Source organism: Peromyscus leucopus, chromosome 1, assembly GCF_004664715.2.
Source record: "Peromyscus leucopus breed LL Stock chromosome 1, UCI_PerLeu_2.1, whole genome shotgun sequence".
Taxonomy (NCBI): Eukaryota; Metazoa; Chordata; class Mammalia; order Rodentia; family Cricetidae; genus Peromyscus; species Peromyscus leucopus.
In genome coordinates this window covers 172,821,822-172,846,083 of record NC_051063.1, presented here as the reverse complement: position 1 = coordinate 172,846,083, position 24,262 = coordinate 172,821,822, and the positions used below count along the sequence as shown (strand labels likewise).

The 24,262-nt window shown below is 51.7% G+C and overlaps 1 protein-coding gene and 1 non-coding gene across 3 annotated transcripts in view; both read left to right on the top strand.

Annotated features, from left to right (window-relative positions):
• Positions 1–508: 508 nt before the first annotated feature.
• Opa3 (outer mitochondrial membrane lipid metabolism regulator OPA3) overlaps positions 509–24,262 on the top strand; it is a 27,324-nt gene continuing 3,570 nt past the window's right edge. The window contains exons 1-2 of one of the 2 annotated variants that reach the window (XM_028893835.2): positions 509–733; positions 14,913–15,669. In XM_028893835.2, coding sequence (XP_028749668.1) covers positions 592–733; positions 14,913–15,310 — 540 coding nt within the window. In that variant the 5' untranslated portion in view covers positions 509–591 and the 3' untranslated portion in view covers positions 15,311–15,669. Of the gene's footprint in view, positions 734–14,912; positions 15,670–24,262 lie in introns of those variants that run through there. The other variant, XM_037201756.1, reaches the window with a different exon arrangement.
• LOC114709918 lies at positions 12,586–12,743 on the top strand. The gene has a single exon (XR_003736994.1). It is a non-coding gene; the product is annotated as a U1 spliceosomal RNA (small nuclear RNA).

Below are 24,262 nucleotides of genomic sequence, written 5' to 3'. Positions count from 1 at the left end.
CGTGCTCTTACGCACTGAGCCGACTCTCTCCAGCCCCTGAGACCCTGCTTTTTAAAAAATAGAAAAAAAAAATAATTAAAAAAAAAAAAAAGAACTGATTTCCTGAGGGTCTGAGTCACTCCTCCAACTTCAGAGAGTGAGTAAAGCGGCCGGTGTGATTGCGCGGTGAGTCTGCGCGCCCCCCGAGGAGCGCTAGCCCGCGGAGGACGCTGCGCGCGGGACGCACGCCGCCTCCTATGGGCAGGGAAGCCGATCCCGTACGTGACATCACGCAAGAGCGTGGTGACGCCAGCACGTCGGGAATAGGCCTCGGGCCACGCTCCCACGAGCGGCCGTTTAACGGCCCCGCCCTCTGACGCCTCACTTCCGCCGCGCATTTGCATACTCAACGAACGGACGCCGAGGCGTCGACGCGGTGACGTCACCCACCCCCGCCGCCAGCGTGCCTACGCGCAAGTCCCTCCTTACGTGGGCACGCACGCACGCACGCACGGCCCCCCCGCGGCGGGCGGGCGGGCGGGCGAGGAACGGCGAGGTCAGCGGCGCCCCGCCCAGTCGGCCAGGTTGCGCGTGCCCAGGGCGGCCGCCAAGATGGTGGTGGGCGCGTTCCCCATGGCGAAGCTGCTCTACCTGGGCATCCGGCAGGTCAGTAAGCCGCTGGCCAACCGCATCAAGGAGGCCGCCCGCCGCAGCGAGTTCTTCAAGACCTACATCTGCCTGCCCCCGGCCCAGCGTGAGTCTCTCCTCGCCCGAGCCCTAGCCAGGGTCCCTAGCGCTTCCATTCTCGACCCCTCTCAGGTGGTTGCTCAGGGGGAGGGGCTTCTGGGCCTGACCAATCCCGGCGCGAACCGGCAAAACCCTGTAACCAATGGGGAGGGCTTCTGCTAGAGGGGCGTGTTCCCTCTCCAATAGCGAGGAAGGGCGTGTGGTCAGGGGCGTCACCGCGCGAGTTTGGATTGCAAGCCAATAGGGAAGAGGGATTGTGGCGGTTGACGTCTACGAGAGCCAATAGGATGAGGGATGAGAGCCATTAGGGTGGGGCCTACCTGTCAGTAGTTAGGGGCGGGACTAATAAGAATCCCCTTGCCTAGCCATCCCTTAGAGAGACTTGACTCTGTAAACGCCATCCTGTTCCTCAGTTTCCCTGCCGCCCTGTGGGTGCTTGCATATCATCCTGGGTTTAGAGCACGGTGCTTACGGCTTGGCTTTCCTCTGGGCCTGTGTAAGGGGCGTGATGGTGATGGTGGTGGAATCTGGGGTCCTGGGGAGTCCTGCGACCTGGCAAAAGGATGAACCCAGAGTGGACATCCAACCGTGTGATTATGAGTTTCCTCATACCCGTCCATTTGTTCGGTAGCCGCACCGTGCAAGCCTCTTGGCTAGGCACTGGCAGATACGGTCCTAATATGGCAGCGATATCTCAGAACCGTCAGGGACCGTGGGCAGTCTGGAGTTCAGAGCAAGCGGGTGAGCCAAGGGAGCCTCCTGAGCAGAGACTTCACTGACATCCCAGACGCACCAAATATAAGCTCCTGGAAAAGGCTGATCTGTCTCTGTAGAGACAGGCTTTGTAACTCGCTGAATAGGGAACTACCGTTCATCCATTGCCCCGTGTAGCTTATAGATGATGAGCGTCTCTCTTGTGCGAAGCCTGAGCTGACCCTGCTTATGAAACAATAGAGTCTATGCCAGTACCTGTCCGTCAACCGAGGACCTGGGCTGTGACAATCTAGATGGGATGGCAGAGCCCACTCGACACCTGACCTGGTGTAGAGTACAGAGAGTACTCCCTGGCAGGTGGGTGGGATCTTAGGAGTGAGGAGACTCTCACCAGACCACTGAGGGACAGGATCAGCGTTGGCTCCAAGGGAAGGAACACGTACAAAGGCCACATAACTAATGGGAGCCTTTTCTTTTTTACTTCCCCTGTGTATTTGGAAGTTCTTGGTCCTTTTGGTGTTTGAAGTTTCTGCCTGGGCTGCAGATCTTACAATGGAAAAAGTGTTGGATTTTGAAGCCAGGCGTGGGTGGTGCAAACTCATATCCCGGGATTTGGGAGGTTGAGGCAGTAGGCACAGGAGGTCAGGACCAGCTTCAGATACCCTAGTGAGTTCAGCCTGGGCTACAACAACAACAACAAAAGAAACAGCTCGTATTATATGCTTGTAATCTCTGCACTTTGGAGGTAAAGGCAGGAGAACATTTCAAGTTAGGAGCTGTCCTCACATTGTGAGTTCCAAGGTTCCCAAGACACAAACTGGGGTCATGCTTGAAGTTTACAGAAGAAAAAAGTGAGGCCTCGGGGGCAGGAATGATTTCCTTCGGTCACGATCCGTGGTCACACTCCCATCACCATGGAGGCTTGTGCCAGAGCCTAGATGTGGACTCTGGACTCCCGGACTTGCTCTGCTTCCTGCTTCTCTTCACAGCACTGGGACTGGTCTTAGCTTTGTAGTTTAGAGAACAGCTTGGTCCCACCCCTTAAGCTGCTAACTTTGGGCAGATCACTTAATCCCTCTGGGCCTCTGTTTCCAGTTCTGTGCAGGGGATACTATGAAACAGTAGCAGTTACTGTATTCTGGGGCGGTGTATTCTTCCAGCCCTTACTGCACTGAATCCTCAGCAGTTACTGTGCTGTGGTGTCTGTTTTCCCACTTCATGTGTGCCTTCTGTGCATCCTTACTGCATGCAGTGCTGTGTTACTGTGGGGGTATGGAGACAGAAAGAAATTCAGGTCTCACTGGGCAGTGCTGGTGCACACCTCTAATCCCAGCACTCAGGACGCAGAGGCTAGCCAGGGTAACACAGAAACTCTGTCTCGAAAAACAAAGAAAGAAAAGAAATCTGGATCTCTGGGGATCATCCATTCCTGTGGGGGGAATCCAGGTAACCACCAGCATCAGGACCTTAAATAGGAAGTCTAGCCAGGCATGGGTATACATACCTATAATTCAGCACTTGGGAGGCTGAGGCAGAAGAAGTACCGTGAGTTTAAGGCCAACTTGGGCTACATAGTGAGTTCCAGCCAGTCTCAAAAATCAAAACTGAAATGTAGAGTCTGTGAGGTAGCAGTAACTGCCGTGGGAGACAACAAATCGGGGTCCAGACCAGAAGTATTTTTTGGAAGAAAGCTTGGGTAGATTGCAGCCTGGAGGAGAGGGAAGAGCACCTCAGCTTGAAGGCTTGGGGTCTCATTGTGTCTGGCACATTTGATGGAGGAAAGCAGTGGCCATGGGGAAGAGATGGAGCATGCAGGGCCTGACCGCTGAGGGGCAGCGCTTGTTAGAAGGCTCTGATCCCTGAGAGGGACAGAATCTGAGTGTGTGTGAGTGTGGTGAGTGTGTGAGTGTGTGCCAGTGAGTATGGATGGAGCACACGGCCTTGTGTGACCTAGGTAAGAACTGTACCACTGAGCTACACCTCAGCCTCAAGTTACAGTTTATTAATTTCTTGTGACTGAGTCTCATGTAGCCCAGGCTGGCCTCAAATTTGCCATGACCTAGAGGATGACTCCAAACTTCTGAACTGTCCCCTACTGCCAAGTGCCAGGTTCACAGGCACATGCCACCCACACTGTCTTAAGTTTTATAAATTTATGTTTTATTGTATGATTTTGGTAATTTCATGCACACGTATATTTTGTGTTCACCTGCTAACCTCCCTTGCCCTACTCCCACTGACCCCTCCTCTTCCCAACTAGCCCTCTTTCTAATTTCATGACAGTGTCTCACAGCGCCGCCCTGGCTGGTCTGGAACTGGCTATGTAGACCATGCTGGCCTCAAAGTCCCGCAGAGCTGCCTCCTCATTATTTTTTAAATCTGTGGAGTTGCTTGACTGTGCATGGGTGAGGGTTACCTTTGCCTGGCCGTGAGCACCCTCTCAGTGGAGAATATGTCTCCTTTCCTCCAGCAGTTGTTAGCAGAAGTTCCCCAGGGCAGTCCTGAGTTGTGTTTTAACAGAACTTTGGTAATTACTGGCTGAGGGTGGATGCAGGGAGGAGACAGCTTCCATAGTCCAGCTTGGTATCCTTTACTCTGCAATATGACGCTGAAAAATGTTAGCTAGCCAAGCCTGCAATGCCTGCTACTCAGGAGGCTGAGGCAGGAGAATTCAAGACCAGCCTGGGGAATGGAGTGAGTTCACAGCTAACACATCTTTTGAGACCGTTTCAAAGTAGTGAGTGAAAAAAGAAAGAACCAGCTGGAGAGGTATCGCAGTGCTAGAGCACTCTGTAGTACGGGTGAGGGTGGAGCCAGGCCTGGTGACCAAGGAATCCTATCATGGCAGCACTTGGAGGTGGAGGTGGGAGCAGGAGAGGTTCAGGAGTTCAAGGTCACCTGGAATTCAGTCGCTAGTTTGAGGCCAGCCTTGGCTACTTGAGGGTCTAGTGACTGCTCTCCACCATTATCTCTGCCTGTCCTTGTTGCTCATGACATTGATGTTGGGCCCCAGTGGTCCAGTATGGGCTCCTGCAGTCTGGAACTTTCCCCAGTTGAATTTGAGTCCTGTGTCTTTAAAAGGCAGGGACCCCGCTGAATGAAAAAAAGAAATAAAAAGGAAAGGACGTGACTGCTCCTAGGTATGGTGGAGGAGAAAGTTTGTTAGAGCTGTGTGGGAGAGCATGGCCAGAGGCAGGGACACCTGGGAGAGTCCAGAGTGGACAGCCGTGTGGGGAGAGGGGGACCCGTGCGTCAGCCAGGAGGCCCCAAAGAGTAGATGAAAGGGACGGGGAACCAGGCTGGGTCATGTAAGGAAGGTTAGCAGGAGAAGGACAGCCCAGCCCTGGGCTGGAGAAGTTCAGGGTAGAGTTCAGGGGTCTGCCAGCCGGAAAGGGCCCTGTAACAGGCAGGGACTGAAGGATCCGAGAGAACCTGGTGGCCAGCATCCGCTTTGATATGTTAAATAGGCTCCTCAGCCGTTTGTCCCAGGTTTGAAACCTATTGCCAACAAAGTACGGTGTGTCCATATCTATCTAGGGAAGGTTTGGGGCACGCCATACTTTGGGGGTATGTGCATGTGTGGACACGTTCTTGGTGTCTGTCTGTCCCTCCACTTGGGATGGTGTCTTGAGTCCTATTGTCATCGTGTCAGTCGTGAGAAGAACCTTCCTTTCATCTCAGTGGTGACTGGTCTGAAAACTTGTTTGAGGTAGAGCTGGCAGGAGTCAGGTAGGAGAGGGCAGATGGCAGACAGGCAGAGAGAACTCTCCACTCCACTGTGATGGTCCTGAGCGTGGAGAGCCCCACCTGCTAGGATCCTGCTTTCTTGCATTGCACTCTTCCGGTCTTCTCACCGCAAGTGCCTGCGGCTGTGGTCAGAATTCCCAGTCAGTTCTCCGGGTCAGGCCTCTCTCACCCCTGCTGCGCCCACCTGAGGTTCTTAGCGCTCAGCAGGCTGGGCTTGCCCTTGTATCTGTTGTACATTGTTTTCTTTTGAGACAGGGTGGTGCACGCCTTTAACCCCAGCACTCGGGAGGCACAGGCAGGTAGATCTGAGTTTGAGGCTAGCCTGGTCTACAGACCAAGTTCCATGCCTGCCAGGGCTACACAGAGAAACCCTGTCTCGAAAAACAACCAAACAAGACAGGGTCTCACTATGTAGCCCTGGCTGGCATGGAACTCTTGTGGACTCGGCTAGTCTTGAACTCATAGATCTCCCTGCCTCGGCCTCCTCAGGCTGGGAATACATGTGTGTGTCGGTGTTCTCAGTCACTCGGGATAACCAAAGAAAGCGGGTCCCTTCAGGATGAAATCAGGCCTCAGAGGCAGCTGGGAGGGAGGTCCAGCCCCAACGGACTGAACCTCCAACAGCCCTACAGAAGCGGATTTATTGACTGTTACACAAATGGTGTTTTTTGGGTAGAATGAGTTCCTCATACCAAAGCCCCTGATCTAATCTGTATGTTTAAGACATCTCACCTCTGCAACTTCAGTCCTTAGTGTGCACTGTTTGCGGTACTCAATAACGCAAGACCTTCCAGGTGTGCCAGGACTGTCCTGTGACTGAAGTCACACAAAGGCTGTAAAGTTCTCAGAAAAACAGCTCTATAGATAACAGAGAACAATCACTGTTTTCCACCATGATTTCTTCAAGGTTTCCCAACTGTTTCATTGTAATGTTTACCCAAGATACAATGACTGCTGGATTTCCCACTACAGGTGTGTGTCACCACACCTGGCTGCCTGCACCTTCTGATCCACAGCTGGGAAGGCCGCTGTGGCTGCTACAGCTGAGGGTTCAGGGGAGCAGCCCTTGGGAGCCCAACAGTCGTGATGGGGAAGCCAGCCCTGTAGGTCCTGCTGTCCCCGGCAGGCCGTACTCCTAGGAGGAAGAGACGGCCTCACATCCTGTCCAGTTCCTTGAGGCACTGTGCAATGAAGGCAGAACTCTTTCTTTTGTTCTTTTAGGCTTTTGAAGACAGGATCTTGTACAGTAGCCCAGGCTGGCCTGGAACTTGTGGCCATCCTCTTGCTTCAAAGGCCTCTCAAAAGCTAGGGTTTTAGCTGTGTGCCACAGTGCCAGGTAAAAGAGCTCTCGTGCCCAGTCCCCATCTCAAAGTGCGTACAGATGCTTCCAGGGAAGCTGGGGTGACTTTGGGCAGGAAGGAAACCCCAGGTCATTTGTGCTTATTCCTTTCACGTGTACCGCTCACTTTTCCAGTTTGCCTCGTGTGGTAAGTAAGGTCGTAGGCCTTCAAAGATACCCACATTTGTACTAATTGTATTTTCATTACTGTAACCAAATACTTGAGGCAGACTAGGGATATAAAGACAAGAGGGTTCTTAGAGTCTGGGCTGCATTTGCATCTGCTTGGCCCTTTTGATGGCCTCCTTTCTAGTCGTGTCCTAGGCGTCACTGTGTCTGTGGCTCTGCCCATAATCCGCTGGGATTCAGCCCTTGGATCCCATTATGGTGATCTTAGGACCTGAAGTCTTCACTGTCTGATGAAGTCTCCACTCTACTAACCACTCACAGAGCTCTGGGATTAAACTCCTGCTAGAATTCTGGGAGCAAAAGACACTCAAAGCCAGGCCAGGTGACTTACATTTGCAACCATCGACTCCTTCTTTAAATTAATGAAAAGAAAGATATGTTTTTATTTATGTGTGTGTGTGTGTGAATGCAACACATGTTATGGTGACCTAGGAGACCAGAAGAGAGAGTCAGCTCCCTGGAGCTGGGGTACAGGTGGTTGTGAGCTGCCTAACAGGTGCTGGGAACCCCACAGGTCTTCTACAAGAGCAGGAAATGTTCTTAACCTCAGGGCCAGCTCCAGCTCTGGAGAGGGTTTTTGGGTTTTTTTTTTTGGGGGGGGGGCGTTGAAACATACACACTGCAGGTCCAGCTGGCATCAAACTCATGTGAATTTCCTGCCTCAGCCTCCAGAGTGCTAAAGTACAGGCATCTGCCACCATCCCTACCCTCTTGTTTCTCCAGTCTGTGGCTTGGCTGGGATCTGCTGGGAGGTTCTTCTGATAGAGAGCACTGCATAGAGGGTGTGGTTACACACTGTTTTACCCAGCGCTCATGGAGGTGGAGGCAGCGAAATCAGAAGCTGAAGGTCAGCTGGGCGGTGGTGGCTTCAATCCCAGCACTTGGGAGGCAGAGGCAGGCGGATCTCTGAATTTGAGGCCAGCTTGGTCTACAAAGCGAGTTCCAGGAAAGGCGCAAAGCTACACAGGGAAACCCTATCTCAAAAAAAAACAAAACCAAAACAAAACAAACAAACAAAAACCAACAACAACAACAAAAAAAAAAAAACCACAGAAGCTGAAGGTCATCCTTGGCTATATTTTGAGTTTGAAGCCAACCTGGGCTATATGAGATTTTTGTCTCAAAAAAACAAAATACTAATGTGTGTGCATTAAAAGGCTAAAAGAGAGGAGTAATAAACACAAGTGAAATTGAAAGTTGCCAGGAAATTGGGAGATGAAACCAAATGGAACATCTAGGAATGACAGCTCCAGCGGGTTGGAGGGCTAGGGCTAGCCAGGCTTGGTGGACTTGCCTGTAATCCCAGCACATGTGGAGTCAGGCAGCAGGATCTCAAGTTCCAGGCAATCCTGGCTACACTGTGAGATCCTATCTCAAAAACCAAAGGAAGAGAGCCAGGTAGGGTGGCTCATACCTGGTAGTCCCACCATCTAGGAGGTGGAGGCAGGGGGCTCAGGAATTTAAGGCCAGCCTGGGCTACTTGATAGCCCCACCCCAAGCTGAGGACCGAACCCAGGGCCTTGCTAGGCCACTGAGCTAAATCCCCAACCCCTTGATATCTTAATAAAAAAAAAAAAAAAAAATGGAAGAAAATAAATAAATAAAAAGCCTGGCGGTGGTGGCGCACGTCTTTAATCCCAGCACTCGGGAGGCAGAGGCAGGCAGATCTCTGTGAGTTCAAGACCAGCCTGGCCTACAGAGAGAGATCCAGGACAGGCTCCAAAGCTACACAGAGAAACCCTGTCTTGGGGAAAAAAAAAGAAAGAAAGAAAAGAAAAAGAGAAGAAAGCCTAGTGCTGGTGTAGCCCAGTGGTTGGGTGCTTGCTTAGCATGCACGAGGGACTGGGCCCTACCCCCAGCACACACACGGGCAACTAGAACGGGCCTGGGGGTACTGTGTGCGCATCTTTAATCCCAACACACAGGCAGAGGCGGGTGGATCTGTCAGCTGGAAGCCAACCCAGTCTGCATATCCAGGCCGTCCAGGGCTCTGTGGTGAGACCCTTCTCCAAGGAAGAAGGGGGGACAGGCAAACACTGGATTAAATACAGCTGCCAGAGGTTGGCTGAGCAACAGGTAGGAGACCTGTAGGAACAATGTGGCCTTGTGGGGTGCTTGCCTGGGATGCCTCGGGTGCCGCCTACGTGTCCTGGCATGGCCGATCTGGGGAGGCACTGGCATTTTTATTTTTAATGGTCTCTAGAGAAAGTCACTTCCCCAGGTCTATTTATAGTCTTGAGAGTGTCATATCAGCTCCAGCGTGTGGCAGCCAGGCTGTTGCTGGTGACCTCCAGACATTCAAGATGCTCTCCTGAGAGGAAACAACTGAGAGCATTTTTCTGTATCTGTGTGTGTGAGAGCATGTGTGTGCGCATGTGCATTCATCATAATTACTGGTTAGGTGTTTTGGTAACATAATATATGGCTATATTGTGGGTATTTTTTTAAAAAAGCAATTAGAAGGGGTAGCATTAATTTTTTTGTTTGTTTTTTTTGTTTTTCCAGACAGGGTTTGGTTTCTCTGTGTAGCCCTGGCTGTTCTAGAACTCACTCTGTAGACCAGACTGGCCTCTAACTCAGAGATCCGCCTGCATCTGCCTCCCAAGTGCTGGAATTAAAGGCGTGTGCTTCATTGATTGTATTTTAGAAGTGATTTTTTAATTTTATCCATGCTACCACCCCCCAGTGTTTTTGTTCACACAAAAAACAATGTTTTCCTTCAGTTATGGTGACTCACATCTATAATTCCAACCCTCAGAAGGCTTGAGGCAGGAGGATTGCTGATAGTTCAAGGCCAACCCCAGCCAGAGTGAAACCCCACCTCAAAAGAACAAAGCAGGCGTCACTGAGCCTCGGTGCGGGTCTGAGCTGGCGTTTGGATGTCCTCCCCCAACCCTTGCTGTCTGGCTAGGAGGTACACTCACTCCTACAGTCCTAGCTACTCAAGAGGTTGAACTGCAGGATTGAAAGTTCAAGATCGAGCTTGGCCAGTGGGCCTGTCTGAAAATAAACAGTTTTTAGCCAACTGACACTTGAGAAGTGGAGGCAGGGGAATGAAGAGATTGAGGTCAGCCTGGGCTACATGAGAAGGTATCAAAACAACAGAGGTGGCTGTAGCTAAGTGCCTAACCTGCCTGAATGTCTGGCCTCCACCTCTATTGTACAAAAACAAGCAACCCCCTCCCACTGCGTTTGTACGGGCTGGTTGATTTACAGCCCAGGCTGGTTGATTTACACCCAGGCTCAGATCTCCTTGCCCTGGTTGCTGACAGTACTGGAATGGACAGGAGAGGGCGCCCGAGTCAGCGCTTCAGCTCTGTCAGCAGCTGCGCTTGCTCTGCCCTTGCTCTGCCGGGGTGGCAGCAGGCACAGAAGGCTGCGGGTACAGCTGACTCACAGGTGTTTTACCCCTCCCGAGTCCATCAAAAACCAGCCAGTACATCTTAACCTCCTGCTGGCTAGACAGTAAGCCCTGGGAAAACACCCCTAGGTGGTTTGGTGGCTGCGTGGTAGCTCCTGGGATCTGTGGCTCTGTCTTCCTCTTTCTCACAGTATTTTTTTTTTTTTAATTCAGAGTGTTCTCCTGACCACAATAAGGCTGCTAGAGCTCTGAGCACCATGCTTCTTATTTCTTTTCTTTTAATTGAAAATTCTTTTAGATTTATTTTAGTCTATGCCTGTGAGTGTTTTGCTTACTTGTATGTTTGTGCCCCACGTGCGTGCCTGGTGCCTGACAGTTCAGAAGAGGGTATTGGATGCCCTGGAACTGCAGATACAGACAGCTGTCATCTACTGTGTGGGTGCTGGGAACGGAGCCCAGGTCTAGAAGAGCAGCCAGTGCTCTTAACCACAGAGCCGTCTCTGAAGCCCCACACCGGACTTTGTGTGTGTCAGGAGAGACCCATGATGCAGTTTAGCGTTGCAGTGCGTTAGGCCCTGGGTTCAATCCCCAGTACGGAGTGGGGGGGAGTGACAGCAGTTGGCCAGGTGTGGAGGCACACATCTGTAAATCCAGCACGTGGGAGGTGGAGGCAGAAGGATCAAGGAGTTCAAGGTCCTCCTCAGCTACCAGCAAGTCCCAGGCCAGCCTAAGCTATGTGAGAACTTGTCTTATGGGGGTGGGGGTAAGAGACGCTTCTGATGTGGAGAGTGTTCTTTCTGAGCCCCCTCAGAGACTGCTCCGTCTCATCCTGTGCCGCCCTGCTGTGGGAAAGAGGCCTGGCTCAGCTGGTCTGAGGCAGGCTTCAGCCAGCATGCCCTCTGCTGTGGCCATTTTCAGGGCCACAGATGAAGAAACTGGGGTCCCGGGGGCAAGAGGCAGTGCGTGGCTCAGCAGGGGCTCCAAACCAGACAGTTGACTCCTTGGTGGCCTAACCACAGTGCTCTAGGGCTCAGCACCTGCTCCATTCCTGCAGGCAGCTCTGCTATCTCCAATCAGATTATTACAGTCCTTGCTTACCCCTGGGATGAGCCAACACCCCTGTGAGCCAGGCCTGGAGCAACCCTGCCCCGGCCTGCTGCTCCCTGTTGCAAAGTGGGAAGCATACTGTGCTGTTGGAGTCCTGACCAGTCACACAACAAGTAAGCATCAGGTGCAGGACCTGAACCCAGGACCGCCCAGCTCCAAGCACACTGAGCCCTTAGCCACCCTGAGCCTCCAGAACTCCCGGGCATTCCCTCTGTTAAGCCCAGCTGGCCTGAGCAGTCTAGGTGGGGAATACAGGCAGAGGTCATTCTGTGCTGTGTCGTTAGGAGCCTGCATTAGTCACTCAGTCCAGTGCTGAGTGCTCTGTGCCAGGGGCTGTTCTAGGAGGAAGGACCACTGTGGTGTGCAAGCCTGTGACTTCAGGGCCAGCCTTGGCTGCACAGGGAGTTTGTCCACATGTCTGTCTGTGTACCTGTGTGCCTGATGTCTGTGGAGGCCAGAAGAAGGCTTAGGAACCTCTGAGACTGGAGCTACAACAGGGCATTGGGAATCAAACCCGGGTCCTCTGGAAAAGCAGCCAGTGCTCTTAACCACTGAGCTATCTGTCCCAGCCCCCTGAAGTTTGAATTGTGTTTTTATGTGTATGTATGCATGCCTACGCGTATGTATGTGCACCACACGTTTGCCTGATTCCCATCAAGGCCAGAAGCAGGTGTTGCATCCCCTGTAACTGGAATTAGAGGTGGTTCTGATGTGGATGCTGGGGACTGAACCCAGGTCCTCTACAAGAGCAGCAGCTGAGCTGTCTCTGCCGCCTATCTTTTGTTTTCTTGAGGAGAACTCTCATATTTGTGATCCTCCTGCCTCAACCTCCTAAGTGTTAGGAGGAAAGGTCTGTGCCACTATACCAGGCTTTAGACTGAATGTTGAGCTACCTGGGACATAGCTAGAGAGGGACAGCCAGGGACTGCTCGGAGCCATGTGGTGATACCAGCCAGCAACAACAGCGACTACTTAGTTATGCTGTCCGTTATCCTGGCAGTTGATACCAGGCTTTTATGGTGATCCTGGCTTTGTGAGTGAGGAATACTCCATAGAGAATTGAGTCCCCAGGCAGCATAGACTGGACAGTAAGTCCTGCTGGGTCCCAAACTGCTTCACTGGGGTTTAGTTAGTAATATTTGATTTTGTGTGTATATATATATATATATTATAATTTATTCTCAGAGCTGGAGAGATGACTCAGGGTTAAGAGCACTGGCTGCTCTTCCAGAGGTGAGTTCAATTCCCAGCACCCACATGGTTACTCACAACCATCTATAGTGGGATCTGGTGCCCTCTTCTGACCTGCAGGCAGACATGCAGACAAAGCACTCATGCATAAAAACATACATAAATAAATTAAATTTTAAAAGAAGAATAAAAAGGAAAGATTTATTTTTATATGCTTACCTGGCAGAGGAGATGCCAGATACCTGGTTTTTCCAGGGCAAGGCTTATCCATAGTATTCCTGATGTGCTGACCCCTGCCATTTCCCCAAATGTGGGAAATTCTACTGCATAATTTGTGGTAGTAGGGGACTGCATTCGAGCTCTCCCCTGGAAAGAAAGATTTATTTTTATTACTTTATGTGTATGATGTTTTGCCTGAATGGATGTCTGTGTACATGCTTGTAGTGGATCCTGTTTGACTGGAGTTACAGACAGCTGTGAGCTGCCTTGTGGGGGCTGGGAATAGAACCTGGGTTTTCTGGAAGAGCAGCCAGTGCTTTTAGCCACTGAGCCATCTCTCCAGCTCCTGCACGTATATTCTTTAAAGTGTTTTTGCTTTTGTTTTTCAAGTGTTTCTCTGTGTAGCCCTGACTGTCCTGGAACTCACTCTGTAGACCAGGGTGGCCTTGAACTCACAGAGATCCACCTGCCTCTGCCTCCTAAATACTGTGATTAAAGGCATGTGTCACTATGCCCTGCTTAAAGTTGATATATATTATATATATGTTCTATATGTGTAACACACACACATATATAGTGTGTGTGTCTGTCCACATGCCACAGGTGTGCATATGGAGGTCTTACCATGTGGGTCTCCGGGGTAGAAGTTGGGTCATTAGGCTGGTTGGCAGTCACCATCCTGCCAACCTGGCTGTGTACTGTGATTGAGATATACCGTGCAGGGAATACGGAGGGCAGGTCCAGAGTGTACAGGGAACAGTCCTGCCATTGCTGCTCTCGGGAGACTTTCTGCTCCAGGTTCAGTCCCAGCCTGAATTACACAGTGAGACCCTGTCTCAAAACATAGTAAGTAGGGGCTGGAGAGATGGCTCCATGGTTAAGAGCACCGGCTGCTCGTTCAGAGGACCCAGGTTTAATTCCCAGCATCCACATGGCAGCTCACAGCTGTCTGTAACTCCAGTTCCAGGAGACCTGACGCCCTCACACAGACACACATGCAGGCAAAATACCAGTGCACATAAAATAAAGATAAATAAATAAATTCATAGGAAAAAACAGAAAACAAGAAAGAAAGAAAAGGGCAGCCTGGTCTATACAGTGAGTTCCAGGCCAGCCAGGGCTACACAGTAAGACCGTGTCTCAGAAAACAAAAAAGAAGAAACAATCTAATAAGCAATAATAAAAACTAAAACGAAGGCATGCATGGTGATGTATGCCTGTGATCCCTACCGCTTGAGAGGCTGAGGCAGGAGGATTGATACAAGTTCAAGGTCAGCTGAATTCCAGGTGAGCCAGGCATAATGAGATCATCTCCACAAGAAAAGGCTCTGTTGGAAGTGCATTTGGAAAGGAGCTAGCCTGGGCTCCCCTCCACCTCCTCCCACTTGATGGGCTCCCATGCTCCTCTAGGCTCTCTCTAGGGCTCAGAAACAGGGCCATCGAGGAGAGAGCTCGCCCCAGGAGCTCCTTCCAGTGTGCTCTGAGAACCGGGATTGCAGTCTCCAGACCCCCCAAAGGTACTTCGTGTCTCAGCTGGCCTTCCCGTGGGGTCCCCCACCAGCACCACTGCAACCCTCCCCCTCACAGGGGGAGTGGGCCACAGTGCCAGGGAGGAAGACAGACAGCCCCTCTGTGAGGTGACCTAAAGAGCAGCAGAGGGAGCTGGGTGTGGCGGCTGGACCTTTACACCTGTGTGTTCTTGTCACTAAGGGAGCAGCGGCTTGTGCCCACTGGGACATGGCCTCCCACCTGGGATCTCTGCTCGTTGCTGCTCTCTCTGGAGTCTGCTGTCTTTGAAAGACACCCCGGAGCTAGGCCCGGTCCTAGTGTCACAGGACTATACCCCCAGCTACTCAGGAGGCAGAGGCAGGAGGATGAGGAATTCAAGGCCAGCCTGGGCTACAACTGGGGAAAAAAGTGACTGGACATAATGTCCACGCCTGCCGTCCAGCACTTGGGGAAGTGGAAGCACAAAGATGAGAAGTTGGAGGTCATCCTTGGCTACATAGGGAGTTGAAAGCCAGTGTGAGCGACATGAGACCCTGTCTCAAATATATAGAGACAGAAAGAAGACCGGTGTAGCTCAGTGGTAGTGGGTGTGTCTAGCATGCATGCGACCCTGGGTTCTGATCTTAATACTGGGGGAAGAAAGCCCCCAGGTCACCCCAGGAGGAGACCATGTGTTCCCTGGGAGAAGCAAAGGGCAGATCTTGCTTAAGGCAAGCTCCTGCTCCCACCCTGGCCTCTGACTCCAGCTGGGACAAGGAACTGTGGGGTGGGGTGGCTTCGGAGCACACCTGACCCCTCTCTCCCCTGCAGTGTACCACTGGGTGGAGATGCGGACCAAGATGCGCATCATGGGCTTCCGGGGCTCTGCCATCAAGCCGCTGAATGAGGAGGCAGCGGCAGAGCTGGGCGCTGAGCTGCTGGGCGAGGCCACCATCTTCATTGTGGGCGGAGGCTGCCTGGTCCTGGAGTACTGGCGCCACCAGACTCAGCAGCGGAACAAGGAGGAGGAGCAGAGGGCGGCCTGGAACGCGCTGCAGGACGAGGTGGGTCGCCTGGCGCTGGCCCTGGAGACCCTACAGGCTCAAGCACAGTCTACGCCCTCTTTGAGCGCCCTGGAGGAGCTGCGCGCCGAGCTGCAGGAGATGCGTGCTCAGGTCTGCAACACGCACTCCGCCCCCAAGTGCCAAGCAGCGTCTTCCAAGAAATAGCCTGCTGCTGAGGCTTGGACTTGTATGTGGCCATGAGGCCCCCAAACAAGGCCTTCTCCCCACACCACCTGGCCTGGCCTGCCCTGGCCCAGCAGAAGCCACCAGGACCTTGATGCAACTGTGCCGTGTGGTCACCCCATGCTGATAGAATCCGGGCATTTCCCCCAGGGAACACCGCAGCAAAAGTGTTCAGAGCCCAGCTCCTGACTCGGAGGCTCAGCCCCAACTAGGAACCACGCTGGACTTGCAAGGTCTTGCCCACCTGCCTCCCCACTGCTCTGGCAAAGGCACTTCGGGAGCAGGGCTCAAGCCTACCCGGGACCTGCTCAGACAAGGTCAGCTGCCCGCACGCCTTCTTCCCTTGGTGGGTGCAGGCCTCAGCTCAGCGAGGCCTCCTGCAGTGGATGCGTCCACCCCCCCATCCTCAATCTTTCTCTGAGGTCCCCCACCCCTCGGCCTGTGGTGTTATCCCCTAGTCCCTTCCTTGGTGCCGACTGATCCGCCTGGCCCTCAGCTAACCTGTCTCAGCCACAGCCCTGTCCTGGGGTCCTTGGACCTTGTTTCCATATTTCCTCCCGTCTTGCTTCAGTGGCATTTCTCAGGCCAGTGGGTTAGCTGTCACCCACACATCTGTCCACGCCCTCCCCACTCCTGGAGCCCTGGGTCCCCCACCATTATTTGTGTTGGCCCTGCCGTCTGCCCACTCCCCAGAGTGACATGTTACTAGGAATGTGGTGCAGGACAGAGTGACCTGTGCTCCAGTTCTGGACGCCGACAGCAGAGATCAGGGTGTTGGGGAGTCTCACTCCTCCTGGCTTCAGGGGCTCCAAGTCTTCTGGACTCTGTCTTGTCTTGTGAGGCCTTCTCTTCCTCTTCTGTCTCTTGGACACCTGCCCTGAATACAAGGCCCACTCTCAATCTGGGGTGACCACATTGAAAGGTCCTTAATTCCATCTCTGAAGACCCTTTTCTGAATGAGGACACCCTGACAGGGTTAGGACATGGGTTAATCTTTGGAGGCCCCCGATTGTTCCCTCTGCCATCCTAAGAGCGTGTGAGGCCCACTGTGCTGTTTGGCCCTGGCAGCCTCCCCTTGGCTGCTGGGGTTGGCTCAGCACTACAGCTCCAGGACTGGGCTGCCCCAGTCACTGCGTGGCTGTAGGAGGCATCTCAGCGATATAGGAGTGGCATAGTTAATGCGGACCTCCAGACTGGGCAGTGTTCATCAATAATAGAGAGTGTGGTGCCTCACATCTGGAACCCCAGCTCTCAGAGTGACCCTGAGTCCACAGAGTGAGACCCTGTCTCAAAAAAAGAAAAAAGAAAAAGAAGACAAAAACCTTGGAGAAAAGCCAGAAAAGGTTTTGGCTCTGATGGGAAAGGGGCCAAGACTCATCCTATGAGCTCTTTCCCATATTGGGAAACTGAGGCCCAGGGGAAGGGATACTAAGGGACTTGGCCAAGATCCCACAGCTCAGGAGGGACCAGCTACTTAGAGTGGGGAGAACCAGATGGTTCTAGCTGCAGGGCAAGGTGAGGAGAGGGCCAGACCTCTTCCCAGAGGCCAGAGGCACTGGGTTTCTGTTCCCTATCAGAAGAGCCCCAGACCACGTCTGAGATCTCCGAATATAGGGAGCAGACTCCTTCTACCTGGCCCTTGTCCCTAGAGGTGGGCCTGGCAGGGCTCTTCCCCAGAGGGGTGAAAATGACCCATTCCCAGGATTCACCAGGTAGAACTCAAGACTTGCTTCTGAGACCGTATCTCAACTCCTAGAAGGAGAATTGGTGTCTTTAAATTTGGAGTGGCTGCGTTGGGTGAGGTCCTGACTGAGGGACAAAGGCAAAGGACAGACATGGCTGCAGGATGGAGGAGGACAGAGGATGGGGCCAGGGAGGCGACTCAGAGCCCGATCACCATGGTTACCCCTGCCCTGGGTCAGTCCACTGAAGTTATGGCAAAGCCAGGCTAGGTCAAGGGCCCTGGGCCGTCAGGTCAGTCATTACTCCAACAGAGCAACTTCGCTGTTCTAAGTTCCCTGAAGAACCCCACAGGAGTGTTTTCTCTGAGAAGAATGTCACCGTCAGGCCACCCAAGCATGAAATTGGCCCGTGGGCCCACCCTGGCCCGGGGGAGCCTTCACATGGGCCCGATGCATCTGGACACGTGGGGGCCTGTGGGCAGCCTCCCCCACGGTGGTAGTGCGGGAAGCAAGTGTGAGGGTGTGTGGTTCCAGAAGCCTCCACAAGGCAGGAGGCCTTAGTTCTCTGCGGTCCTACTCCTGCAGTGTTTCCCACGTGGGGAGAAGGGCGAGAATAAATTGATTAATGAAGTGGTTGTCTTCAAGTTTATTTGTGTGTGTTTGTAGTTGAAAACAATTCAATAAACTTAACAGATGGAATCATTTGCCGCCAAGCCTGATGGACCTGAGTTGGATCCCCAGGATTTGCATGGTAGAAGGAGAGAACGGGTTCCCACAGGTTGTCCTCAGACCTCCACGTTCACATTGTAACACACACACACACAACTATAGACACACAATACATAAATACAGTGGAATAAACACTTTTTAAAGTCCGGGTTGGGGTGGCATATATCTGTAATCCCAGCGCTTGGCTTCTTGCTGAACATGAAAGACTTCATGTTTGAGGTGCTACATAGAAAGACCCTGTCTAAAGCAACCCAGTATTACAGGTGGCATGGTGGCACATGCCTGAGAATCAGTACTTGGGAAATAGAGGCAAGAAGGTCAAGAATTCAAGGTCATCATCCTCCACAAGTGAGCTTGAAGCCATCCTGGGCTCTGTGAGACTTTGCCTCAAAAACAAACCAAAAGATTAATTTTAAAAATCATACTAGCCAGGCAGTGGTGACGCACGCCTTTAACCTAGCACTTGAGAGGCAGAGGCAGGCAGATCTGTGAGTTCAAGGCCAGCCTGGTCTGCAGAGTGAGTTTCAGGACAGCCAGGGCTACAAGAAGAAACCGTGCTTAAAAAAAAAAAAAAAAAAAAAAAAAAAAAAAAAAAAAAAAAAAAAAAAAAAAAAAAAAAAGTCCATATTAACCAGAAAAGCTGCCCTCTGTTTATTCTGCTGTTTGAGGAAGATCATGGAGTTGCCCACCGTGTGCCCAGCTCTGTTCTGTGCCATGCTGGGTTCCCAGTGGAGCCCTGGTCAGCTGCAGCCCCAGCCTCATGGATTTACAGCCCAGTGGGGAACAGCTGCACACACTGTCCTCAGTGCTCCTGGTTATGTGGGGAGACGGGGCTGGGCTGGACCCCGACTCCTCCCCCCAGTGATTCACAGAACCCCCTTCATACCAGGTCACAGCCTGTCGGGCACTGCCTGTCCATCCCTGGCAGGCCCTGCTGCCCCTTTGTTGGTTCCATTGGTGGACAAGCTCCTAGTGGAGGGACCAAGATGTTGGAGAGCCACCCCAGAGGAGAACGGCTCTCATACAAGCTCCAGCCAGTTGCCCTGGCCCCAAGGCCATCCCTTGGCTGGCCTCTGTGAGCACTGTGGGCAGACTGACAGGAAAAGCCTGCCTAGCAGCTGGGGTGCCATTACCCACCAACTGGACACATGTTCACTGAGCAGCTACTATGTCCCGATCAGCCAGGAGCAAGACAAAGGCTGGCATCAGCACCATGGAGCTGGCACTCCAGTGCAGGAGCAAAGAGCTGATGCTGGGGAGATGGTGCCGTGGGCACAGTTCTTGTCTGGCATGCCTGAAGCCCTGGATTCAGATCCCAGCACTGCATAAACTGCATATACCTGTCATCCAAACACTCTGGAGGTACCTCGTGTTCAAGGTGGAGAACTCCATAGGGAAACTCGGGTAAGAACAAACGGTCACAGCTGCAAGGCCTGGCAGACCAGGCCCCTGCGTCAAATCAGTCAATAAAGGTTTATTAAAACAGCCGTGTGAATTCACTTGTACATTGTTGCTGGCCACCTTAGCAGAGTTTGAGTATCTGAGACTCCGAGCTGAAAACAGTTACCACTGCCCCTCAGAGAAGAGGTTGGCTGACTCCACACAGCAAGGGCACACAAAGGCCTCTGGTCTCACAGGAGCTAAGCGTGGTGGCCCACGCCTTTAATCCCTGTACTGGGAGGCAGAGGCTGTTGGGTCTCTGTGAGTTCTAGGTTGGCCCGATCTACATAGTTCCAGGATAGCCAGGGCTATGTAGAGAAACCCTGTCTCAAAAACAAAACAAAAGTTGCTGTAATCCATCAAGAACACGTGTAATTGTGTAATGATTCGGTTCTCTCTGTATGCAGATCAGTGTTGTGTAATTCGGGGCACGTGTGTGTATATAATGACATTGTGTGTGATGTTGCACACATGTCTCTGGAATGACAGTTCAGTGAAGTCATCACCCCGCAGTACTTCCTCCTGTGTCCTGTTTTGTGATAATCCAGTTCATAAAGCTGAACTAGATTGGCCTGGAGAGATGGCTCAGCAGTTAAGAGCTCTTGTTCTCACTGAGAAGTCAAGTTCAATTCCCAACACGCACACAGTGTTTCACAGCCGTTCCTAAGTCAGTTCCAGGAGATCAGTACCCTCCTCAGGCATACCCGTGGTACGCAGACGTACAAGCAGTCGTTCACACGCGTAAGATGGTAAATGAACGTAGTGAGTCTTTGTTCCACCAGCCAGCTCCCAAGTCATGACACAGACTTAGTGCTAACTGTGGAAGCTCGGCCTTAGCTTGGGCTTGTGTTTAGCTAGCTCTTATAACTTAAATGAACCCATTTCTACTGATCTGTGTTCTTTCACATGGCACAGTTACCTCTACTGTGTAATGCCCATGCTGCTTGCTCTGCGTCCTGGCTTCTCCGCCTTTCTACTTCCCAGTGCCCTTTGTGCCTAGAAATCCTGCCTAGTTATAAGCTGTCAGCTTTTTATTAAACCAGAGTGACACGTCTTCACACAATATAAAGGAATATTCTATAACAAATAAATATATATAAAGAATTATATAAAGCCAGGTGTGGTGGCCCATGCCTTTCATCCCAGCACTAGGGAGGCAGAAGCAGGTGGATCTTTGTGAGTTCGAGGCCAGCCTGGGCTACCAAGTGAGCCCCAGGAAAGGCACAAAGCTACACAGAGAAACCCTGTCTCGAAAAACCAAAAATTAAAAATAAAAAAAAATAAAAATAAAAACCAGCAAGCTTGGGTGGGTGTGCCGGCACACTCAGTCACTCGGGAACAGATGGCAGGGCCCCCGGAGCCTGGGAGTCCCAAACAGCCTGGGAAACACGGCAAAAGCCTGACTCTGCCAAAGCCAGGGCAACTCGGAGCTCCAGGTATGACCATATCTGAGCTCTGCACAGGTGTGAGCACCACAGCGGAGGAGTCTGGGTTCGTATGTCGGATCTGTCTCAAGTCTAATTAAAATGAAAAGTGCTCACTGCTTTCTACCTGACTGGATTTCATAAAGGGGAGCCCATATAGCCAGGTGTAGTGGCAAACCCCGATAATTCCAGCACTCAGGAGGCCGAGGCAAGAGGGTGCCAAATTCAAAGCCAGCCAGGGCCAGGTGGTGGTGACACATGCCTTTAATCCCAGCACTCGGGAGACAGAGGAACGTGGATCTCTGTGAATTCGAGGACAGCCTCGTCTACAGAGCAAGTTCCAGGACAACCAGGACTAGACAGAAAAACCCTGTCTTGGGAAAAAAACAAAAAGAAAAAAGCCGGCCAGTGTACCTGGTGAGAGCCTGTCTCTAAAAGAAAACAACAACCTTTTGTAAGGGAGGAGCAGGGTAACAGCTGATTTGGTGACCTCAGGTTACAGAGTCAAACTCCAGTTCCCTGTTAGGCCTGCTCGGGTGGACCCTGTCACTGATGAGCTAGATGGGTCTGCAGAGGGGCCAGCAAACCCCGAGAAACACTCCTGTTTACTGGCTGCCGCTGAGGCCTCTTGACAGGGCAGGGGAGGTGAACCTAGAGAAGCTGCAAAGCCTCCTGTAGGAGTTAATGCTCCTGAACTCCTCTGTGCGTCCAGAGTTCCCAGGCCTGTTTTCTTCAGATTCTTCTGGGCCTCTCTGCGACATCCCTCCAGGGCAGGGAGCGGGACCCCTCAGGAGTGGAGCCTGGGACCTGCTATTGCACAAGGAACCATCGTAAGAGTCACCGGACATTATAGAGCTTATGTGGTCGGCGTGAAGAGGTCAGTCATAATCACGAGCTATGGTTGAAAACTCCAGCTGAGCCAGGTGGTGGTGGCACACGCCTTTAATCCCAGCACTCCAGAGGCAGAGGCAGGCGGATCTCCGAGTTTGAGGCCAGCCTGGTCTAAAGAATGAGTTCCAGCCAGGCACGCCTTTAATCCCAGCACTCGGGAGGCAGAGTCAGGTGGAACTCTGTGAGTTCGAGGCCAGCCTGGGCTAGACAGTGAGTTTCAGGAAAGGGCAAAGCTGCACAGAGAAACCCTGTCTCGAAAAACCAAAAAAAAAAAAAAAAAAAAAAAAAAAAAAAGGTTCAACAGGTAATTCACGGTGGAAGAAGAGAACCAATTCCCAAAAGTCCTCTGACTGCCACGTTCTCAAAGTGACTCATTTGACGCACACACATGCTGATAATGAATTCAGAGTAAAGATAAGTGAAATAAAAGAGAAGCCAGGTATTGTGGTGCCTTCCTGCAATCACATAAGCGCACACACACACACACACACACACACACACACACACACGAAGAAAAATGTGCAAATGAGGGAAAACAGAAATTCTATCACTAGCAGAAACAACTAGTGTGTGTGGCCAGTGCCTCAGGACAGTTTAATGGGCTGGACATTCCAAAGACCTTTAAAGATTATCTCTCAGGATCCCAGGGCAAAGGCCAGGCCTCTGTTCCGAGGCTAATCTTTGACTGGACATAAAAGAAAAGTTCCCAGGATGGAAGAGAGAATTCAGACAGAAGATAGAGGGGCGGAGGCAAGGGAGACGGACAGAAGTCCCTCAGCTACCCTGTGGAACACAGACCAGTCCATCACCAATGCAATCAGCGCTTAAACCCTGAGGAATGAGCAAGTCTTCTGGGTATTTCAGATATGCAAGGATAGCATCAAAGTCATTATCAGCCACAGAGTGAGCTTGAGTCCAGCCTGTGCTAGGTGAGAGTCTGTCGAAATAGGAGCTAAGATCTGGGCATGCTGGCTCATTCATAGCTGTAACCCCAGCCCTTGGGAGACTGAGACAAGAGACGTGCTGTGAGTCTGGGGCCCGCCTGGGCTACAGGGTAAAACTCTATCTTTAAAAAAAAGCCTGCGAAGATGGCTCACTGGACCTGCTGCTGAACATGGGAACCTGGATTCAGATTTCCAGCAGCAACATCAAAAGGTGGACTTATGGCTAACAAGGTGACCCCAATGCCATGTGGCCAAGCCTAGGGACCTGAGTTCAGTTCCTGGGACCCCCACAATGGAAGGAGAGCTCCAGCTTCCATAAATTGTCCTCTGACATCCACAAGTATGCCTTGGTATCCACATAATCACACAATGCAATAAATAATTTAAAAATTAAAACGAAAGCAGGGTTGTGGCAAACATCTTTACTCCCAGAACTCAGGAGGCAGAGCAGGCAGATTTCTGAGTTCGAGGCCAGCCTGGACTACAGAATGAGTTCCAGGACAGCCAGGGTTACACAGAGAAACCCTGTCTCAAAAAAACAAACAAAATTAAGATGAAATTGGACGAGGTGGTGCAAGCCTTTAGTTCAGCAGTCAGGAAGCAGAGGCACAAAGATCTCTGAATTTGAGACCAGCCTGGTCTACATTGTAAGATCTAGGCCATCCAGGGCTACATAAAGAGACCCTGTCTCAGAAAAACAAAACTCAGAAAACCCAAGAAAGAAGGATTCAAAACCCCAAACACCCTTTGGAGATAGATACTTAGGGATATACTCCAACAAGTCTAAATCCAAATTGCCCAAAGACAGACTAATGAGGCCAGACATTCCAAAGTCCTAAAGCTCATCTCCAGATCTCAGAGCAAAAGTCAGGCCTCCGTATGGGTAATCTTTTCTTTCAAGCCTGGCTGTCCTGGAACTCTCTTTGTAGACCAGGTTGACCTCAAACTCACAAAGATCCACCTGCCTCTGCCTCCTGAGTGCAGGGATTAAAAAGCATGTGCCACCATGCCCAGCTTATCTTTACATTCTTGACTGCACATAAAAGAGAGATTTCCAGGTCTAAAGAGAGAAACAGTTTTCAAATAGAAGATGGAATCCAGCCAGGGATGGTAGAGAGTGCCTTCAATCACAGCGCTTGGGAGGTAGAGGCAGGAGGATCTCTGTCTATATAGCAAGACCCTGGCTCAAGGCAGGAAAGGGGGGGGGGACTGAAAAAAGAGGGGCGGGGTGGTGTGAAGACTTCACGGGAAGACAGCCCTGCAGCCTTGGGGACAGCCGGTGTGTCCGTGACTGACTGAAAACAGCATTTGAGGGAAACAAAAGCTTCAGAGACACCGAGAGCCAGGGCAGCAGCTCCAGTGGCTGAGAGCTTGCCTCGTGCTCATGAAGCCTGCATGGGGTTGATCTGTAGTCCTCCAGCACTGGAGAGGCAGAGGCAGGTGGATGTCTGTGAGTTCCTGGCCACAAGGCGAGGCCTTGTCTCAACATACACACACAGGCACACACACACTCTAACACTGGCATGCACACACACACACACACACACACACACACACACACACACACTAAACAATTGACAATAAGGGCTTAGGCGGGATTGTGAGAACAAACCTAACTTACAGAGCAGAGCACTAGTACAGGCTAGGGAGGACTGCTCGGTCAAGATCAGCAGCTGCCCTGGATGGGGAGCACTCAGGGGGCCCAGTTATTTTCCAGGGCTTCCTTTTACGGGGTCCAAGAGGGATTTGGTTGCTAAGGGTGAACTGTGGGCAGTTCTCTTCCTCTGGTTGATCAATTAGGTCACAGTCACTTTTATGCCAACA